Source organism: Strix uralensis, chromosome 8, assembly GCF_047716275.1.
Source record: "Strix uralensis isolate ZFMK-TIS-50842 chromosome 8, bStrUra1, whole genome shotgun sequence".
Classification (NCBI taxonomy): Eukaryota; Metazoa; Chordata; class Aves; order Strigiformes; family Strigidae; genus Strix; species Strix uralensis.
In genome coordinates this window covers 29,374,115-29,390,748 of record NC_133979.1, presented here as the reverse complement: position 1 = coordinate 29,390,748, position 16,634 = coordinate 29,374,115, and the positions used below count along the sequence as shown (strand labels likewise).

The window sequence follows — 16,634 nt, the reverse complement described above, 5'->3', positions numbered from 1 at the left end:
AAGTTTACACCGCTCACAGACAAGGGTTGAAACCTGAGCATGTAATCCCTGCTCCAGTCAAAAGTTTTAGTGGGATTCACAGCGTCTGGACAGGGGAAGATGAGAAAAAAAACCCTTCCCCTGAGAAATGATGGTTGGGGCAGAGGAGAGACAGGACAGGCAGGTTCCCTCCTGACACCATGTCCCTCTGCAGTGTCACCTGCCAATCTGCAGGGCACAAGGCACTTTATAAGACCTGGAGCTACATTGTGGCCTCCCCACAAACTCAACTAGACTGTAGCTACCCCAAGAGGGTCTTCAGAAGAGGGGAGAATAGGGAAAGGCATTCACCACCCTGCTCGCTAAATGCTGTAGTCCCCAGGGAGATAAAGGGCCAAGAGGAGCTGGGTGGGTTCAGCAGAGCCCGTGGGAGAGCTTTGCAGCAGGTTGGGATAGGACACCCCTTCGAGGTACCAGTGCCACCCCTCTCAGAAATTCCCTCCTCTCCATTGAGAGCTCTAATTACTTCAAACACTATCTCCCCACCGCTCACCCTCTCCGCTGCCACCCGCCTCCCTCTCGCTGTGAAGCCCAGACCAACACACCTGTGGCGTGAGGAATGGAGACTTCCCTCACTTAATAAAGTCAAGGTAGAGCAACGCCGTTATTAACAGCAGCCTGCCCCCACCCCTCCTTACGGACGGTGGGAATATTGCCCTGGTAATCTCGGGGGAGAGCTCCAGCAGTGGATGCAATAATGCGGCTCCTCTGGGCCCCAGCACTGCCCTTCTATATTGCTGTGAGTGTAAATGCCATCAGGGTCCTCTCCCAGGTCCCCCCTTACATCACAAACAGCGTTTAATATCAGGGATGGATGGATACCCCCACCCCAGTCAGGCACAGGATAGCTGGGATTTAGGACAGCATCCTCTGGAGGGCTCTTCCCAGGGAGGCAAAAAACTAGGGAGGAAAGAGTTCCGGGCTGAGACTGAGCCATGGTAAAACACGCTGCGACACGGAGATGTCCAGTGTGCTCAGAAAATTAGGGTACCACTTTAAGGGCTTGCATAGAAATTTATAGGGGGTGAATTTTGATAGGGATAGAAGGCTTGAGCTCACATGTGCCTTAGAGCTGCCCTCAACCGCCCCCAGGGTGGCATTTTCACAACACGCTGCCTTTTTTAGAATTAAAAAGACTGGCCAAAGCAGTCAGGATGGAGGTGCAGAATAGGAGAGGACCCAGCAGAGGACAGGGCTGGGCAAGCCTCACCAGGCTCTGCAGCCCCCAGGAATTGCAGTGGGATGCTGACGGAAGGGGCACAGCCATGGTTTCCCAGAGGGATGCACAGCAACTTGGCACAAGCAAATAATGGATATTGACAGGGAAAACCAGCTCTGCTAGCCCCAGAAATCTCTTACAGCAAAGAGTGGGGTAAAAACCCTGGAGAATACACTGCAGAGGCAAAACCCACATTCCTGAGATGTCCGAGAAGTGATCACATCTATCTCCCTCCATCTCCCATTTCTAAGATCCATTTCTGAAGCATCACCAGCCAAGAAACTTTGGTTGATTGGACATGATTAAAGCAAACACACACACGCAAAAAATCTTATAGCTGAAACTTGAATGGTCTCCACAAACATCTTGCATATTTTCAAGGACACTGAGGAAATACGCATTTTTTTCCCCCCCTTTTTGTGGACTTAAAAAAAATGCCTCAAGGGAAAAAGTCATTTAGAACTACTTAGGAAACACAAAGCATAAAAAGCCTATAATTATTTCTCTGCCAAGGTCTTGTCAGTTTGAAAATCCTCGCTCTTGAACCACTAATCCTTATGAAAAAAAAAAAGGCAGCTTCGACAAGATGCATTGTTGGTTGACTTTTGCTGCACTTTTCCAGCACGAAGGCACTAAAGGGGAAGACACAGATTTGGTTTTCATTTCACTAGCACCCTTTACCCACAACATCCCAAGGCGCTTCCTCAGTCGACCAAGGAGACCTGCAAAGCATTGCCCCGAGGTGAGGCCAGCAGCTGCTCTGTGTGAGAACGGTGCTCTGCAGGCATCAGGCCGGGGAGGGAAGGACCAAGGCTGATGCTTGGAGGCAGAAGTGCCCAAAACAGGCAAAAATAAATCAGTTCAAGGCAGGAGTATATTAACTTTAAAAGCCAAGGATTCAGGGAGTTCCTGGAATTTATTTTATGCAGTTGGAAATAGCATAAAGACATTATTGGCAGGGAAACTGCACTTTATCTGGAGGACAGGGATGGGCCATCCCAGCAGAGCAGGGTGGATTCATCACTTCATGTCACTCTACCTGGATAAGGATGAGTGGCATCAGAGCCTCTGAACTTGGTTGGCCATAGAGAAGCAGTCCCATGAAGCTAGTTGTGCCCCCATACATACTCCAGCATCAAAGCATTGACCATGTTCAATCTTCGCTCCAGCCATGAAGAGCTACAGTTTCACCACGAGGCAAGAGGAGGAGAAAGGTGAAGCGCTGGCAGCAGGCAGGAGCCCAGCGAGCTCGGCTAGAGGTCATTCCCGATGCAAACTCTTACCATGAAACTAAAAATGGGATCTGGCAGTGATTCACAACACAGCACATCTGGAAAGAGCGCACTTCACCCCCAGCCCCACACCAGGCAACAGCTCAGGGTCTCGGTTCCACATCTCACCTGGCTAAAAAAAGGTGCAAAGGTGAGTTTAGTGCTATGGAGGAAACTCCTGTAAAGACCTTGCCAAGGGCACAGACACTGTGGCTCTTGCTAGGACCCAGCTGGAGACTGTCAGTGTGGGCATGCCGGCAACCCTCCCCCTGCCTGGAGCGTCTCTGGCGGGCACTGCGAGAAGCGTGTTACACCGGACAGAGCGGGTGAGCCATCCAGACCCTGCTGTACCCTGGCACCCATCCATCAGTGCTGCCCGGGTCTGGAGCTGCAGAGCAGAGGGCATCCATCATACATGCATCTTGCACAGCAGGGGCCAGAAAATCTCATCCCTGCCATGGGCAGCTTTCCCCCTGCCAGGGATAAATGCCTCACTTGGACCTACTTTCCCCATGCAGGGCCCCTCACCCATCTCTGATGCCTTCTCCCATTACTTTCTCCTAATCCATCTCTGTAACAGCACCTCCCATCAACGTGGGTTTTAATGTCCTCAAGGTAATGCATGCAGGAAGCCTCTCCTCCTTTCTGGTTAACCCTCCTTCCTAGGGCCAGAGCTGAAACAAGCTTGGACTCAAGAGCCCAACCTACAAGACTTTAAGCTTCATTAAACTTTTAAGCCAGTCCATTGAGGTTGCTCTTTCAGCCTTTCATAATTATGGATGCAGAAGGAAGGAGCAGCATTCACCTGAGGAGGCATCAAGAAGATTCAAACACTTAATGGCTTTCCTAACCAAGCTCCCAGGTCCACAGCGCTGTTTAAAAGATTCTGCTCGATACCACTCCAGCGCTCTGCCTGGCAGCAGAGATGTTGAAATATACATAATTCAGTGTTTCAGTTCCCCATCGCCAACCCAGCGGGCCACCCATTTGGCACAAGCAAGACTCAGGACACATGAGCCTGAGCCATCCCACCACACCAGAGACCGCAGGCGCCCAAGCCAAGAGGATGGTTGGGTCACGGACGCATTTCAGGTGACAAGGTGCTCTCAGCTCTCCCTGCAGCCAAGACCTGGCATTCAGCATCTCCATCGGGCAACTCAGACCTTGGCTTGGCTGAACCGTGTGCTCCAGAGGAGACTCTTCCTCCCCTTCAACCCTTGCAGGAGCCCACAGAAAGTGGCCTGCAAGCAAAGAGGAAACTGTCACCCCACCCTCAACATCCAGCGCAGGGCTGGGGTCCTGCACACCCAATGCACACGCAGCACAGCTGCCCTTCCCTCCTCTCCTGTTGCCTGGATGGTTGTCTCTAAGACCAGAAATGGAAAAGGTGCCTCGGAAGTGTGTTGTAGGGCAGTCCCAATCTGGGCTCAACACAGCAGTCATTGGGCAAGAGTTTTGGGGTGGTTTTAGGACAAATGTCCACCTCCACTATCAGCACCCATGAATTTATATTTATCATCCGATGGCATCAAAAACACCCCTGTGGAGGCAATCGTGAACATGTGCCATTTCCCATGTTGCACTTCCCTCCTCCTGTTTAGATACATTACTGCAGAGGTTAGCAACATTTTGCAGAGCTAAGATGCTGTTTTCCAGGAATGAAGACTTAATAGAGCTGGCAAAAGCTGTGCAGAAATTTTGACAACGAAAGCATCCCTATGTTTTTACAACAGCGGGGGGTTGGAGGGAAGAAATTACAACACTGACTCTTTAGAATAAAAAAAATTGGTGCAGCTGAGAACTGTCTTCAGGTCCCTTAACCTATTTCTCTCCCCTTTCCAAATTTTTCCTGCCAAATGCTTCCCTGAGCTTTCAATAGGAAAGAGAAAATTCCCGCCTCCCTCTTCCTGCTTAGCCACCTTGGGCTGTGCTACGCAGTGAAAAATCAGCTTATAATGCAGCCCCACTGGCCCCAGGCAGGGAAGAAGGAGCCCTCGGTACACAGGGGCTCCAGGTTCATCCAAGGAGCTCTGCAGCACAAAACCAGAGGAGAGGATGCACATCCCAAAGAGATGAATCACATTCAAACAGCAAATTCTCCAGGAATCGCCCTTGCCTCTTGTTGTACTTTAAGATCCCACTTTGCTCCCTTGCAGGGCTGGCGACCTTGCCCAGAGGGATTTTGGGGGCTTGCTGCCCCACCACGATGGTGGTTATCATTCCAGAGGAACAGACGTACTGGGGAGGGAGATTTTGCACGGTGGCAGCGGGGGTGGAGGACAATGGGCCGAGGAGGGATGGTCGCGTGAAAAGGGATTTGTTCCGCTGTCAAGGACAGAAAGCTCTCCTTAAGAGCAGCATTAGGAAATGAAGCCCACGAGGGAAGGAGAGGGGTAGGGAGCGGTGAGAGACGACGGTGACAGGGGGACAAGCTGGGAAGGATCAATGCCGATCCCTGATGGGCTCACAAAGCACAAGTACCGGCCGAGGAAGCCTCCTCCAGTGTGTTCTGCCCTTCGAGGCATTTGCCCCGAGGAAGAGCAGGATTTCTCTGTGCAGGACAAACCTTTCATCTGCGGCTGCAGAGCCCCAGTGACCCTCCAATGAGGGGAAGCATTGCTGCCTGCCGGGATGTGCTGGGACACAGAGGAGAGTGGTTCTCCTAACAATTCATGCCTTCTCCTATCAATTCATGCCTTTATCCTACTGATTCGTGCCTGGGAGAAGCTGGTATCTCTGCAACACAAGCTCTCAGTCGCCTTTGGTCACAGGTAGCCCAAGGTGGAAAACACAAAGGCAGGCGTGACAAAAATTAGGCAAATCTGGAGAGAGACTGAGAATTCATGCCCAGTGTTCAAACTTGCCCAGCAAGATGCTCAAAACACTTCTGATGACAAATAAAGCCTTTTTTAGCTAGATTCATATTTCCAGCTCTGTTTCATGGGTGAAGGAGCCAAGTCTCAGCTCTTTCTCCTGTGTGCAGTCATGGCCCATCATACCTGGATTAGGCACCAATGCAGCAGACCTGAACCTAAAACAGGATCATATTCATGGGCATGGGAAATGCTCTACTGAAAACAGGTAGGTGCATGCAAGCACACAGTACAATGTGAGAAAAAATTTTTTTTTCCATTGAATACAACATTATTTCACCCATGTCTTGAGAAATGCACATGCCACCCCCTCCTGAAAACTCAAAGGGAGAAAACACCATTTTCAGATAGCCAGCCTACAAAATGTGGAGCACCTGATGGATCCCTGACAAGCTGAAGAAACTGGTCTTTTGTTAATAAGATCCCAGCACAACAGATAAGCAAGAAGATAGAGCCATCTGACAGAAAACCCCCCAAATAAACAGAGACCGGTGCCACCAGCCTGACGCTGTGCCCCTGCTGCCAGCATAGCCCCAGCACGGCACCGCTCAGCCTGCCCCATGCCTTTCACTAAAGCTTCGGGATCTGGCTGTCCATAAATATTTGGGGTGGGAAGCCAGGGATTACAGAACCCCTCTCCTAGGCAACCAAGGTTAGATACTCTCAAAAACACCCCAAAAACCAACCCACAACAACCCCCCCCCCCCCCCCAAACCTCAACAGAGCTGCAATGAGCTGCCTGCAGGTTTCACAGAGATGCAGGAGACAACCCAGGTGCATCTATTGTCCCTGAGGACCAACAGCCCCAGGAAAAGATGCCTGGGGACCCGCTGGCTTCCTTCTGCCCAGGCAGGATTCCTCTCAAGTTAAAAGTATTGAGGAACAAAATTGAAGTTACAGGCTAGCGAAAGTGTGGCTATAGGGTTTCACACACGTCTGCGCAGTGTTTGCCATGTCAGGGAGCACTGTTAGTCCCCCCCACCTCTCCCTTCTGAAATCTCTTACAAATACACAGAAATTCCAATTTCTCATGAAAACACTTTTTGGAAAAAAAAATATATTATTTTGGATCAACCCCAGTATTTCACCCTAATAAAATCCAAATATTTTCTCCCTGCTGTAAAGCTATTCTTTACTCCTATTATAGAGGAGATGCTTTATTAAATCACATGGAGAGGCACAGTCCTCCAGTCCAGGCCCCCTGTCCCCATGCCACGTTTGTGTCTGCAGAGGGCACAAGCCAGAGACAAAATGGAGCACAAAGGGACAAAGAGTATCTTGAGAGGAAAAATATCCAGGACATGGGATGTATTGAGTACCCCTTCTAGGCTGCAAGCCGCTGGGTTCACCAGAAATGAGGAACTGTGAATCCAGACCCAAACCCAATTCAAACTGCTGGGTTTTCCCCCTCCTCAGCCAGAAGCAGGACTTGCACCCTTGTGAGCAGAAGCGGAGACCAACCCTGACCCCCAATGCCCCCTTCTCCCCCTCCAAGGCTGAGGGTGCTTTGGGGTCCCCCAGGTCGCACCTTGGGGCAAGTGTGCAGGATCAGAGTCAGAAACCGCTGCAGGTTTGGGTATGTTGAGGCCACCCCACTGCTGCCAGTGGGGACAGGGGCAGCTGACAGAGTTCAGCCTCCCCGGCAGTGTGTGCGGCCACCAGCAAACCCTGCTCGCAAGCTGGCCAGCCATCGGCACAACTAACACCCGAGACCGGTGGTGGGCTTCGGAGAGGGTGGTCTCTCCGAGAACAGCTGGGGGTGACAACAGCATGGGGTTTAGACCCTGCCAGAAAGCTCCCTGAGGAAGGACCGAGAAAGAAACCAAATTGTGGGCTTGCTTAAATCCACGGCTTGGAAAATCCCTCCCTGTGCCTGGTGGCTGCGAGCAGGTGAGGAACCGGCGAGGCGAGGGCTGGCGAGCCGGGGCAGGAGAGGACCCCAGCTGTCTCTCCAGCTGGTGGAGACAAAATTCTCATCAAAACGAAACAAACCCCCCTTTCTTCCCTCAAGCCGATTTCTTTTCAGCGCCTTCATCAGGATTGCAAAGATCCAAAGCAGTTCCCCCAGCTCCAAGCACCTCGTCAGGGGCTGATCAGGGAGCGCTGTGCCACAGGGGGAGAAAAAAAAAAGAAAAAAAGGGGAAAAAAAAAAAATCATTGCAGGTCTGAAATCAGATGGCAGAAACCACAGAGGGTCCCAAGGATGCTCAGGTCTCAGCTCTGCTGGCACCAACCCGCAGCCTCCAGGGTATCAATGCCAACGAGCAGGAGAAAGGGTGACCCCAAAGCCACCCCTGTCCCCACCACGGAGGGACAGATGATGAGTATTTTCAGCTGCCTCGCTCCCAAGCTGCCAAACGTCGCTCCCTTCCAGGCCTTTCTATGAAACATTAATTGTAAGACACAAATCTAATTAAGGGCAGGGGGAAGGGGCAAGACGCCAAATCTCTTCTCCGCTCCCTTTGGAAAGAGGGAGCCCCATGAGCAGCACACAGGAGGATGGGGGGCAGTGGAGTTGGGGGCAAAGCATATTTTGCTTGCCTCGCTTTTTCAGCTTGGATCCTGAAGCAGCCTCCATAATGCCCCTCTCATCACCGCATCCCGCTGCTTCCCTCCCACCAGCATAACAAGGCGACTTAATAACAAAAAACAAAGGACCAGCTCCTGGTCCCAGCCTGGCAGTACCTACCACCGCATCCCTGGTGGAGATGAGGCCAAATTCGGCTGTCCCAGAGCTACGCTTACCCCAGCCTGCAAAAGAGTCGGCACATTTCCTCCGGGAGCCATGGGAAAGGGGGTGAGGACAGAGAGGGGTTTTCTAGGGGAGATGAGGTACTGGGTGGGGATGGAGAGAAGGTAAGGATGGGCAGTGCTAGAAGAGAAGGTTGGGGGATAGGAAAAGCGAGACTGGCAAGAGGGACATCATGCCGCAGAGCTGCCACATGCTCTGTTACCCCGTCCAGTCCAGCCTGGCTGCCCCCAGTGCCTGGCCAGCTGGCGAAACCCAAGTTAGCACTGTCCTCTCCATAGGATGCCCTATAAAAAGGGAAAATGCCCTCCAGGGGGCACATCACACATTAGCTGCGCTGACCTGTGGCTCTCTGGAGGGACCGTTCTCTCCCATCAGCCACAAGAGGAGCAAAAAGTCCCATTTTACCACGCTGAAGAAGGCGAAGGACTGCGAATTGCTGGCACAAAACCCCCAGACCATAGGTAGTCTCCAGCCAGTGGGCCCAGGCTGCCCTAAAGGGTTCAGAATTGGCGTCACCTTATTCATTCAACCCATTTGGGATCACCCCCCTCACAACCCTTCAGGACCAGGGAAGCAACACCACGGTTCGCAGTTAATCTCACAATGACGTTCATTGCCCACGTTAAGCAAGATAAGCAGCCACCATGCTTCAAACCTCTTTCCTGTGTCTCCTCTATGCTGGCAGCTGCCAGACGAGCCTCCAGCGGGCAAGAGGAGGCTGCGCTGCCCTGAGCCGGGCAGATCCCACCTTCCCCCCAGGCAGAGCCAGCTACGGTCTGCCAGGACCATGCTGCCGGAGATTCAAGCTCGCTCCCCATATGAAGATGACGGGTGTGATTTTAAAACCCAACACTGATGGGTTTCTTTGCACACATTTTCTTTTGTGAGCATTCAGAGGTTGGAAGAATTTATTTTTTTTTCCTTCGCAGACGGATGTGCCTCCTCATCCTAATTCATGGAGGAGGAGGTGGAGGTACCCACGCAACCCCATGACTCCAGGAGCAGGGGATTTCAGAGCCAAACAGGGGGAGCTTTGCGATGACGGCGTAAAAGCTGGCAACGGCACAGAGCCATCAAGCCGTGCGAAGACAGGGCGAGCATCACACAACTGCCTTCCTCGGCCGGGGAGCCCGGCACGGCGGTGGCGGCTCGGGGGCTGCGGCCGCCCCTCCGCTGCCGGCGCCCACATGCCAGGCCTGCTCAGAGATGTGCTGGCCATCTGCTCCTGCCAGCCGGGGCTGGGGCCGGGGCTCTGCGCCGTGGCTGGGGATGTGCCAAGCTGTCCCGCCGTTGCCACGCTCCCCAGCTGCGCCCCCCGTCACGACCGCACCGCTGTCAGCGCTACCGGCCCCCAGAACCGGTCGACGGGGTTTTCGCACACCACCGGCATCGCCTGTGGCAGGGCTTCGGGATGTGGATGTCCCCACAGCTCCAGGTCCTCCTTACAGCTCTGGCTCTGCTTGGCCCATGCAAACCCACTGTGAAACGCCTCTGGGCAAGCGGGGTTCAGTTGTTCTCATCCTCTTGTGGATTTTAAGCCTCTGGGCCAGCCCTACTCTTCCCATCACTTCCAGCACCCCTCCCCATTTATGGCTCCCCCCCCAAATCTGCCACCACAAAAGCCCATCCCTCGGTCACCAACACAGGGGCCCCGCAGCTGGGGCACGTCCCCGGGGCCACTCTGCAGTCAGGGAGCCGGCCAGGACGGAGCCTGAACCTTGTCATAGTTGAGACTTATCAGGTTTGGACAAGCGCCGGGGGCTGCTGCGAGATTCAGGATGTTCTGTAACGAACGTCCTCTGCCCCAAATAGACACCGTCCCAGGGGCACGAGCTTGAGCAGTCCCTCCCCAGGAGCCCTCCCCGCCAACGCCAGGGAAACTGGTCCAAGAGTGACCCCCGGCCCCCCAAGTCCCCAGCCAGCATCGCTGTCCGAACTGCCCACGGGCCCTGGGCACCCCAAAGAGATGATGAGACCTGGCCCAGCATCCCTGGTCTTTAATACATCCCTCTTCAGGTCCTCTCCCAAGGTCTTCCTCTTTATGAAAGACAAAGAAATGTAAAACATGTGTTTTAATAAATGATTCCTCAATTTCTAGAGTCCGGCAAGTCAGATGCTTGCTTAAAACCGTCCGTAACACTTTCCATGGGTGTATTTATAACTAAAGGCATAACTCTGCCGTCTCACGCTCTGTCATTAACCCTCTGCAGCCTCGTTATAAACGGAGCTCAAACAGAGAGCGAAGGCACACGTCAGAAAATACTACACCTACTCATCTCTGGTAAAACATCCCAACAGTCACCATCTGGAAAAGAAATCCCTTATTTCAATTAACAAAACAAACCAAAACCACTAACACCACGACACTGGCAGGTAGGATCCCGACCTCTTCCCCGACGCCTCCAGCACCAGCATTACACAGGCAGACACTCCAGCCCTCCCACCCGGCTGTGCCGACGAAGAGGCCCCCAGAGCCCGGCTCCGCTGGCGCGGCCGCCGGTGCTGCGGGGAGGATCGGCCGCTTTACACCATTGCGCTGTGCAAGGAGTGTCAGTCACCCGTGATAATTAACCAGCTATCGGCTCGAGATAATTAGCTCAGTCCAAGAGCAGCGGCTCTTCCCCTGCGTGTTTCGCACCGTTATCGGCATCGGCACCGCAGCCGAGGCAGGCACCTGGTGAAAACGCTCAGCCCAAAGACAGGACAGGTAGTTTGGGCAAAGAAAGAGGGTTTTTTGTTAAATACAGAGTCACATGTAAAGCTCAGCAGAGCCCAAAGGGAACAGCTCTTTGGGACCCCTTGCTGTCCCAAGGTAAGGAGTCACAGCGCCGTCACAGCGGTGAGCCCCACCAGGGGAATGGAGGGAGCAAGGACATGGACCTGCAGCTGCATGCCAAAAAAATAAAATAAAATTCAAGGTAACAGCAACATGATAGCAAGGCACAGGAGGGTGCAGGAGGGGAACAGGCCAGCAGCGGTTCAGGACTAAAACCATCACACCTCGGTGAAACCGCCTGCCGCAGAGCCTGCTCCCCGGCTCAGGCAAAAGTCACCAACCCAAACGCAACTGGGAAATAACCAGGATAAATGGTGCCACCACTGGAGCCTAGGAAATATTTGTGACATTTGTTTTTTTCCCCGCAATTATCCTCGTCCATCCCGACAGTGAGATGGGCACAGCAAGAAGCCAACTGCGGCACCGATTTCTTTCACAGCCAAGAGACATAGAAGGAGGGTTTCAGGTTGAAGCCGGCTTCCAGAGCTCTGAAGCTGCAGTCAAATGCACAGAGAGTAAAACCCACACATGCTGCAAGCTGGAGAGGCATTTCTGCAGTAATATTCACCCCAATTTCCCCTTTATGCTCCAAACGGAGGCACTGATAAAGCACAAAATGCAAATTAAATTGCGTTGGAAATGTATGGGAACCAGTAGCCAAATTTCTACAGACAAACAAGCAGCGCACCCAATCTCAACAAATTTTTCCCTAAAAATAAAAACCCGTAACGCAGCTCTCTCCTTTCCACTCTCGCGGCAGCTAATTCTTCCGCTCTTTCGTAAACATTTGAAAACAAGGTCACGCGCACAAATTCTGCTTTCAATTTGCCTTGTATCCATAGTGATTAAACTCAGACCCACAATACGGGACTTAAAGGAAAAAAAACTTTAAAAAGGCCTGGAGCAGGGCTAGCCCTCGGCACACTCGGCAACCCACCGAAGGCCAGGGACAAGAGCATTGCTGACGACTGTTTTCTCGTATAACGGCGACCTGGGAATTAAATCGTGGGGCTTCAGCAGCCGTGCTATCGCCATAGTGAGGGATCCGGCTCCCCATCTACACCCTCCTCAAGAAACAACCAGCCCGGAGGCAACACAAATTTAACGGCTCCAAAACCCGGTCAGAGAGTAGGGTTCCGGCAGGGACGGCAAGAGTGGGATGAGCAGGAAAAATGAAAGCAGCTGCGGGAGAGGAAAGACTCAACAGCCTTCTCCCCATTCCCACTGGAAAGATTTTTCTTTTTTTAAAGGAAAACAATTTTCTCATTGTCTTTTCCCCCCCAGCCCCACACTTGCCAAAGGGGAGCATTGGAGCTGGAAGCTTTAACCACCTACATCCAAATTTCCTGCTCCATCACAGCCCCAGGTGCAGGCAAAGCCTCCGGTGTGCAATAGCAAACACTCAGAACTCAGCGGGGCCTTTCCTGGTCCCTGCCCAGTGCCTCAGTTTCCCCATCCAACCAGGGGGAGCAATAGCCCTGCCTGTGGGGACATGAGGAATATAGCCCCGTTCAGGACCAGGTCAGGGAACAGTAGGGAAATAAAGCCAGAGCAGACGGGAAAACACTTGGCCCCATCCCTCTGCAGCCCCAGGGTTACTGGGGGTCTCACAGGCTCCCGACACAAGGCTCCTAAATTCCCAAGGCACAAACCGAGCACAACGAAACCCCTCTAAAAAGGGGAGAACCAGAGTGCGATGAGGCTGCGGGGGAGAAGCACAACTCACCACGCAGCACCGTAGGGCTGACGCCTCTCGGGACACACAGGGAAGTGGGGAGCTGGGGTAGGGGGACACGACACATCGAGCCCCGGGTTCCCCGCGATTTTTAGCGGGTCACTGGGGTTTTGCAGGCGGTGGGAGCAGAGTGACGGGGGCTCACCGAGGGGCAGGGGGACACTTACTTCTCGTAGTCCAGCTTGCAGTAGAGCTTCTTATCGCGGTAGAAGCAGGTGGTCTGCAGGGGCTCCTTGCAGGACGCGCACTGGACGCACTGCTCATGCCACAGGCTGTCGTTGAGGCGCAGCAGGAACCGGTCCGAAATAACTCGCTGGCACCCTTCGCACACCGACTTGGGGGTCGCGGCTCTGCCTGCGGGGAAGGAGCCGGGGGCAGGGGTGGGTGGAGGGAGAGGTGGACGGAGAGACGAACCGGGCGAGGGATGGACGGAGGATCCCGCTGCTCTCGCTTCCCCCGCGCAGGTTGGTGGGGCGGGGGGGGGCCGGGGGGTGTGCGGGGCGCTGCTCCGGGATCCGGGGGAGACCTGTGCCTTACGGGAGCTCCGGGGGGGGGACATGGCCCCCAATTTCGTTCCTCTTGGAAAGGCGGCGGCGGAGCCGCAGCTCGGAGAGAGGGCGATTGTTTGAAACCGATATTAAAACGGAGGGGAAAAAAAGAAAATAAATTATTTATTGTTCGATACGAAGGAAAGGCCTTCGTTGCACTGGGGCGGGGGAAAGGGGGGGCACACACAATTTAACGCAATCGCCGAACGAAAGGGGAGCGGGGAAGGCGGACGCCGGCGGCACTCCCCGGGCGAAGGGAGCGGCGCGGCGCCGGGCAGCAACGAGCTGGGGAGAGAGCTGTCCCCGGCCCCCCCGACCCCGCTGTGCCCATCGCTCGGGGCCCGCCCGGCCGTGCCCCACCCTGGGGGGCGGGGGGGTGTGATGGTGTCCCCGGGAGGGCAAGCGGGGTGCCCCGACTTACCCAGCAGGGAGGAGAAGGGGGCCGCGGGGTCCAGGGCGTTCTGCAAACTCTCCTCCATCTTCAGCCCATCCAGCATGGTGGGGAGCCGGGCCGGGCGAGGGGCCGCCGCCCGCCTGCCAACACAGCCCGGACACGCCGTGCTCAGCCCAGCCGCCGGCCCCGCCGCCCCCGGCCGGGGCTTCCCCGCCCCGGCTGCCCGCCCGCTCCCGGGGCGCCCCGCTCCCCTCCTCCCCTCCCTGCCGCTGAACGGGAGAACCCCCCCACCCCCCAAAACCCCGCTCCGGCTTCGCAGCCGCTGCCCCGGGCGGGCTCGCAGCGTCCCGCCAGCCCCGCGGCCCCGACGGGGGGGGGGGGGGGGGCGGCCCTCCCCAGGCCCCCCCGCGGTAGCGGGACGGGAGGATGCGGGGCTGCCGTCGGCGGGGCTCGGCCGCTTACCTGGGGCGGCCCGGGCGGTGCCTTCCCGCGGGGAGCCGGCGGGAGAGGCGGCCACAGCCACCGCTCCGGGGGGGTCCGGCGGCGGCCCCGGCCTCTCCGGGCTGGCCTCCCCCGGCCTCCCCGCCGCCGGAGCTGCCCGGGCTGGGGAACGAGCCGCGGCGCCCTGGACGGCTCCGGAGCGGAGCGCACCAACCTGCGGGGAAGCGCCCGTCCGACTGCTGCCAAGGCACATTTCCTGGAGCTGATACCTCCCTGCCCGACCCCCACCCCCTGCCCTGCCCTCCCCTCTCCACCCCACTCGAAATAAGTTTCCTCCCCGCTCTCCTGCCTGGCTGCAGGCACCGGCCCCGCCACGCCTCGAGGGGCCGGCGGCCCTTCCCGGCTCCGGGGGGCACGGCCGGGCCGCCCCGCGGGGCGCTGGGGCAGCCCCGGCTGCGCTCCGCTCCGCGGCTTTTTTTCTTAGAAAGCGAGCCAAAAAAAGAGAGGTCGGGGGGGGGGGGGGAAAGGGTGGAGGGTGGTGTCCCGCCACCGCGGCTCTCCCGGTAGTGAAACCGGCTGGAATCAGCTTCCCCCTTCCAGGAGAAGCCCAGGCCGGGAGGTTTTGGGGCGAGCCGGTCCCCGGGGCAGGATGCGCTCCCCTGCTCCGCAGTATTTAAGGAAAATGAGTGCTGGGAGGGGGGAAAAAAAAAACCCAAAGCCGGATTGCTGCCCCGGAGGGCTCGTGGCCGGTGATCGCTGGCGCCGAGCGGGGCCCGGTCCGCTACCGGCGCCGGTACCGCGGAGCCGCCGGGGGAGGCGGCCCCGGGGAAGCGCCGCTCCGGCTCCGCCAAACCGCATCGGTTTCGGGGAGGGGAAACCCGCGGAGGAAAGATCCCGCCCGGCTGGGGAAGCTGAAACTTGGAGCCTTCCCGCAGCCCCGGCGATTTCCCGTCCCGCCCGGCTCTCCCCTTTTCTCCTGCCGGGGAGGGGGGGCTTGTCACTATTTTTCGGGGAGTTTCACGGGACCCGCAGGCCCGGAGCCAGCCGGGGCCGCGTACCTGCCGCTGCCGGAGCAGCCTGGGCAGCCGGGCCGCCGCTTCCCCCGGCTGGGAGGGGGGCTAGGAGGGGGCTGGGTCCCCCCTCCGGCTGGCGGGGGAGAAACGGCTGCGGAGCTGCGAGGGACCCGCTCCACGCTCGTGGAGGGTGGGAGGTTTTTAGGGGCCTCACCTCCTGTGTTCACCAGTGACCTTGGCACCAGGGGCAGGAGTGCTCCCAGCCTCTCCAAGGGGCATCCTCATCACCAAGTGTTCCCCATGCCCAGGTGACATGGGTGATGCAGGGACCAAGGTCATGTCCTTTGGGAGCTCGTTGGAAGGAGAGAAGTCACAGGTTAGCACCGGTGGTTCACCACCCTGCCAAAATCCCATGGAAGAGGGAAACAGGGTCCTGGGACAGCCCCCCTGTATCCCGGTATAACTATACTGGGGACTTGGGCATGAAAACATTGATACCATCACACAAGTCAGTGTGAAACAGCTATGATCCCTCACATCCAGAAAAGCTGAGCTGCAGTGGGGAGGCACTGGGCTCTGATGCCTCTGTCTTTGTCTCTCCTGAAGGTCTCCAAGAAGCTCCAGCCAAATTTCTGGGTAGCCAGATCCCTCAGAGCCCCATTGCCAAGCCACCAGCCCGGCAAGGGCTGCAGTGTGACCAAGAGCTGCTCTTCCTCCTCCCTGTGCAAACCAGCACAGCCACCCCACCCTCAGAGCTGGGCAGGGCAGTAGTTTTTTCCCTACACAGCCAGGGTCAGTCCCATGGGGTGGGAATGCCCTCTGTGGGGCACCTTGCTTATGTACACAGGCTGCCCACCTGATCTGGTCTGATCAGAGATGCAGGAACACCTGGGAGGGGAGTCATTCCCCCCCTAGACATTATCACCCCATGGTGTTCCTCCTCTTCTCCAGGTGAGGAGGGGTCTGGAGACTGCCTTTCCTTGCAGCTCTTGTGCACAGATCCCAGCTCAGTCTAAGAAGGATGGGCTTATCCCTCAACACCAAGGGGGCTGCAGCAGGGTGCTGCTGCCCATGATTTACACACATCCACCAGCTCCCGCACAGATCACACATAGTGGAGCACACCCAGTCTCATGCAAAGGATGGTCACCAGGTGAACTAATAAAATGTGCAAGAAACACACTCCAAAGCCCCTCACTCCCAAAGCACACCTTCACCTTGGGCAATGGCCCCATGAAAGATGGGGGGAGTATTTCAGCCAGCTCACTGCAGCCTCTGAGGGCCAGGATTTCCATGATTAGCTCACCCAGGGATGAACTAGGTGCAGCAGCCCACAGCATCAGCAGCTGAAGAGAATTAAACCAGAGGAGAAGCAGCACCTGGCTTTCTCCTTCTAGCTGTATGTTCTGCAGGCACCCAGGTGTTACCAAAACTGAGTGGTCTGGGAAAACCAGCATTAAACAGAAGCTACCTACCAAATTAACAACTCAACAGCATTGGAAGAGAGGTCACACATCCCCCCCCCCCAGCCATCTCCCCACTGGGGTTGTCCAGCTCTCGTGTTTTGTGCCAA

General features: G+C 56.0%; 1 protein-coding gene across 2 annotated transcripts in view; it reads right to left on the bottom strand.

Annotated features, from left to right (window-relative positions):
* The window catches only part of LMX1A (LIM homeobox transcription factor 1 alpha), a 44,657-nt gene extending 30,915 nt beyond the window's left edge, over positions 1 to 13,742 (bottom strand). The window contains exons 1-2 of one of the 2 annotated variants that reach the window (XM_074877257.1): positions 13,635 to 13,742; positions 12,833 to 13,019 (exon numbers count right to left, since the gene is read on the bottom strand). In XM_074877257.1, coding sequence (XP_074733358.1) covers positions 12,833 to 13,019; positions 13,635 to 13,710 — 263 coding nt within the window. In that variant the 5' untranslated portion in view covers positions 13,711 to 13,742. Of the gene's footprint in view, positions 1 to 12,832; positions 13,020 to 13,630 lie in introns of both variants that reach the window. The other variant, XM_074877256.1, reaches the window with a different exon arrangement.
* Positions 13,743 to 16,634: the final 2,892 nt, after the last annotated feature.